This window comes from Arachis duranensis, chromosome 3 (genome assembly GCF_000817695.3).
Source record: "Arachis duranensis cultivar V14167 chromosome 3, aradu.V14167.gnm2.J7QH, whole genome shotgun sequence".
Lineage (NCBI taxonomy): Eukaryota > Viridiplantae > Streptophyta > Magnoliopsida > Fabales > Fabaceae > Arachis > Arachis duranensis.
Window position 1 is genome coordinate 12,202,827 of NC_029774.3, and position 5,415 is coordinate 12,208,241.

Genomic DNA, 5,415 nt, shown 5'->3' on the forward strand with positions numbered 1-5,415 from the left:
AATTTTATATAACATTTTTTCAAGGACGAATTTAAGATTTTACTGTTATAGGTTATAACTTCATTCCGCCATATTCGTTTCTACTTGTTTTATATTTTGACGAATTAAATATAAAAAAATAAAGGAAAATGCCAAATTACTTGTTGACTCTCATAAAGTCATTCAACTAACTATCACGGTCATATTTTGTCAAATAAATGTAGTACAGAAGTTTTCATAAAACCATGGGCCTTTGGCTAGATTATATTATTTCTTAATTCTGTTTAACATTTGTAACTTGATACCTATGTCATTGCTAAACCATTCCATATCATGTAATATATATAAGTAGTTTTAGTATTATTGTGTTACAATAGTTATAATGACTATATAAATATTATTAAAATTAAAGTCATAATTTTTTTTATATTTTAGTAATCTTTTTGAATAATACTTTTAAAAACATTATTTAATGACAAAAAAACATTACTTTAATAATATAATCAAATATATTAAATTATTTAACTGTTTTTATCTATTAATTTCATACGAAAATAATTAAATCTCCATCCTAAAATAAGTAAACAATATAGAATTTTGACTTAACTTTGTAGTCCCAGAATCATTACTTTGAAACAGATTTTAATTTTTCTATATAGACACTAAAGAAATTGAAACAAAAACAATCGCTTTAGCAAAGTATAACTATCTATAATAAGTCAAATTTACAGATATTTATATATAAATAAAAAAAAAAGCAAAAAAAGCATAAAATTGCATGGATGTTTTCATCTAGCATCAGCAGAAGTGAATGAGTCAGCAAAACCAGTAGGCTTAGCTGGAATACTTCCCTTACTATCTTCAAGACTAGTGTAACCCAATTCTTTCCCTTCCGCTTCCTTCCAAACCTTCAACATCTGCGAAAGCGGTTGACCGTAGTCAATGTCGCCCGACCCACCGTTGACTTCTTCGTCAACCGGTTGCCATTTCTCCACCAATGCCGACAGCACGTTGACTGCATGGCTCATGTCCGGCCGGTGGTTTGCTTCCCTGGCGGTGCAGTGTCCGGCCAGCTCCGCCACAATGTAGATGCTGTCGAAAATGTCTTGGGTGGCTTTGAGAGCAGGATCTATGGCGGCAAGAAGCTTTTCCTTGCTTGATTTGATTTGCCAGAACCATTCCACTAAGTACCGGTTCTCCTCTGGCCGGTTCTCGTCCAGAGCCATTAGTCCGGTTAGAAGTTCCATTAACACCACACCGTAACTGAACACGTCCACTTTCGTCGTGATTTTACCCATCACTGTGAATCAAAGCAGAAGCAGAAGATTATTAGGAAAAGCAACTTGCATTAATTTAAAAACATCAGTGTTTTTTGTTTTCTATTTTCATTATTTTTATTCCTTCGCCAAATCTAAAAAACAGAAAATACTAAAAATGAAAAAAAATGCATACCTGCGTACTCAGGGGCGAGGTATCCGAAGGTTCCGGCAAGCTTGGTAGCCACAGACTTGTTCCCATCGGGGGCAAGTTTGACAAGACCAAAATCAGAAACCTTTGCCCGAAAATCATGAGCAAGTAGAATGTTGGAAGACTTGAGATCACGATGGATGAAGGTATGGCGAGCAAAACCATGAAGGTACTCCATTCCTCTTGCAACATCAAGTGCTATCACAAGCCTCTGAGACCAACACAGAGGCTCCAATTTCAATCTCTCCCATTCAAATAGATGCTTGCTTAGAGCACCTAAAGGCATATACTCATAAACCAATAGTTTTTCATTTCCTTCTATTGCGTGCCCTAGAAGCGACACCAAATGCCGGTGCCGCACCTTCGAAAGAACCCCTATTTCCGCCTGGAATTCGTCCACTCCCTTGCTCCTAATAGCTCCATTCTCCATTCTCTTCACTGCTATCTTCGTTCCATCTCCTAGCTCTCCCTTGTAAACGGTTCCAAACCCCCCTCGCCCTAGCTCATTTTCCGCTGCGAAATCCTTCGTCACCTCGCGTAGAACTTGTACTGATATGACAAGGTTTCGAGAATCACTCATATGAGTGTTTTCTGTTTCACCACTCAGGTTACTCACAGAACTTAACCTTGTCTTTGTTGACTTGGTATCAGCATCACAGCTCGAAACAGCGAATTTCAACATTGTTTCTGGGTTATATGTATCATGAGTGTGAGGATTAAGACTGCTAGGAGCCTTTTTCTTCTTCAAACAACATACAAATAGAGAAACAAGCAAAACAGCCACAAATGTAAAGATTCCAACACCAACAAGTAATACTACCAATTTTGATCTTTTCGAGCCATTTGATCTTTGAACTGGAGCAGGGGAAGGCGGCATATCCGAGGGTGTTGGTTTTGGTTTTGGTTTTGGTGGCAGAGAGAGCAGAGGCCGTGGTGATGCCGGATTCGGGGGTGAAGGTTGTGGACTACTAATAGATGAGGGACTCTTTCCATGTTGATCAGCAAAAAGAGGGTTTCCATCAATAACAACCTTCATACCATCATTGAACTTTGGCAATGGAGGCTCAAAATTGTTATAACTCAAATCCAACAAACTCAGTGATTTCAATTGAGTAAAATTACTAGGGACTTTGCCGCTTATGTTATTTTGTGCAAGCATAATCTTAACAAGTGAATTCAACTTAGCAATTGAAGGACTCAATGTACCACTAAGATTTCTCCTAGGCAAATTGATAAGAGATACCTCAGAGTTCTGATTGCAGCTCAATCCAATCCAGTTCCCTCCACAAGGATCATTACCAAACCATTGAGAACTCAGAATTGAAGGGTAATTCAGATCATGGAGAAAATCAATGAGTGCATTAACTTGAGGTGCACATTGAATCCCAGGCTTACTCTGACAAAAGAAATTTGAACCGTAAGATACTTGTGTAGCAGCCTTAAACTTTGGTATTGGCCCCATTAACATGTTATTGCTTAAATCAACTTGATCAAGGTCCATGTTTGCCATTGATTCCGGAATCAAGCCAACAAGTTGGTTTCCATTGAGGTTGATCTCCTTCAAGGAAGTTAAATTCCCAATGTTGTTTGGAATTTTTCCATTGAACTTGTTTCCATTAAGCCAAAGCTGTGTAAGAAAAGTCATTGAGGCAATAACATCAATAGAACCACTCATGCCACCACCTTCTTGATTGTTAAGCCACAAAACCTGAATTGAAGATTGGCCAAAACTGTTTGGGATTCCACCAGAGATTCTGTTGTATGAGAGCCTCAGATTCAAAAGCGAAGGCAATGTGCCTAGAAATTCAGGCAATGGTCCAACCAAATTACAGTGCACAAAAGAGAGATTGGTTAATTGCAATGATTCTTTCAAGTCCAAAGGAAAAGACCACCCTGTGGTTGCATTCAAAGAAGGATTCATTTCCAAAGACAGGATCCTTATGTTTGTGAGTCCTTTGAAGAAATCAAAAGGGATTGTGTCAAATTCATTGTAATCCAAGAAAGCATATTCCAATTTGGACAATCCATTGAAACTTGGTAAAACCCCACTGAGGTTGTTCCTTTGGAGACCCAAATTCTGGAGTTCTGTGAGCTGGTTCAAATTCTGAGGGAGTGAGCCTTTGAGACCAAGATTCTTTGACTGAATCTGTGTCACCCTGTCACCATTGCAATACACATAAGGCCATGGAGGATTGCCACATGGGTCACCTACTCCATTCTCTGGCCATTTGAGAAGCTCGGGATTTTGCAATCCTTTTCTGAAATCATTCAGAATTTTGAGATCATTTGGGTCTGTAGCACCGTAACACACTGTGATCATCATTACCATGCAGAAGGAGAGAAAGTTGCAAGCTTTGATCCGATGAAGATGAACACCAACCATGGTTTTAGAGAGAAACGGTGATCAAAGTTTGACACTTTTTGAGTAAATTCAGAACCCCATGAATGAGAAAAGATCAAATTCTGACTTCTGTGACTGAAATTGAGACCGAAACAAAAAAGGTTGAGAGAGAGAGAGAGAGAGAGAGAGAGAGAGAGAGAGAGAGAGAGAAGGAAGAGGTGAACAAAAACAAAGCAGTGTGTTTGAGTTTGTGTGTCTGTCTTGCATTTACCGAGAAATGTGCATAAAAAATGGGGAATTTTTATTATGAAAAATAAAAAAATGTTGAAGGCATAATGCAGAGAGGGAATTGAAGAGTCAATGGCTAAGAAAGAAATGCAATTTGCCGAGTTTTTTGCGTATTTGATAATTGATACATTACAGATATTTACATTTAATTATAATTTACCTGATATATGTGCATCTTTTACTCAATTTTATCTTGACAACTAATAAATTTCTTTAGACACCAAAAAAATTGTAGATTTTTCGTAAACAGTAAATATATGTAATAATAATCAATATGAAATTAATTAAGATAAATTTTTTAATTTTTTATAATTAATTATTTTTAGTTTAAATCTTAGAAATAAAACAAATTCTTTTAGTAAAAGCTAAATAAGAGAGATTAAAGTATGAGAAAAAACATGAAAAGCAAAAAAGACCAATAATTCCAAGTATTAAATTTTCTTTATTATATACTATTGTATTAATAGATACGTTCACTAAAATGTCTATTAATTTACTTTTTAATTTGTTGTGTATAAAGTTAATAAAAATAAAATTAGTTAAAATAACAAGTAATTTATAATTTAAGAGGTCTTGAGTTTAAATATTAAAAATAATTAAAAAATATATTTTTTATAAATTATATAAATGAAAGATATTTTAGAAAAAAATTGGACATTAATTCTTGTTATATTTTCATTATGTATAGTATAGAGGTTAATTATTTTTAAACTATGATAGAAATAAAAAATGAGCGAGTTAATAAATATATATTAATTCATGTTATTTTATTAATACCACAAAAAATAAAAGGAAAAACGACAATAGTAATGGTAATGATAGATGATAATAATGTAAGATTGAGAATAAGGAAGTGAAGAACGCGTAAAATGCTTCTTTCTTTGAGAGAGTCCATTTTCACATGATTGTCTCTCACTATCAATCACTGCTAGTCTGCTAATACTTAATAACTTTCTGCCTCTTTCATTTTCTCAGGGCCCATATAATTTATTTTTTATTTTTTATTATGTTGTAACACCAACATTTAGGTCCTATCTCCTAAGTTCAAACACCAAGTTTTGTTTGGTTGGATGAAAAATGCCAAAAATAGAAGATAGGGGAGGGAGGGGATGGAAGTGGAAACATAATGAAAATTATTAAATTATATCGTCTTTTGTTGAAAATAAAAAAGACGTGGGATCCACCTTTATATATTATTTAGGCATATGCTCGTGTGCAGTTTTTTTTTTTTTAAATTAAGAGTGAAACTCAAATACGTAATTTTTTATGTGAATACGAAGAGATTATGTCATTTAAAGTATAATTTATTGGTATTTATAGAATTTTATTATTTATATTAT

At 34.6% G+C, this 5,415-nt stretch overlaps 1 protein-coding gene across 1 annotated transcript; it reads right to left on the reverse strand.

Annotated features, from left to right (window-relative positions):
• Nucleotides 1–674: 674 nt before the first annotated feature.
• On the reverse strand, nucleotides 675–4,002 carry LOC107477640 (receptor protein kinase TMK1-like). The gene is made up of 2 exons (XM_016097689.3): nucleotides 1,432–4,002; nucleotides 675–1,279 (listed from the first exon to the last, which is right to left on the reverse strand). Exons 1-2 carry the CDS (start codon nucleotides 3,827–3,829, stop codon nucleotides 768–770), a joined length of 2,910 nt encoding a protein of 969 aa, XP_015953175.1. The 5' UTR covers nucleotides 3,830–4,002; the 3' UTR covers nucleotides 675–767.
• Nucleotides 4,003–5,415: the final 1,413 nt, after the last annotated feature.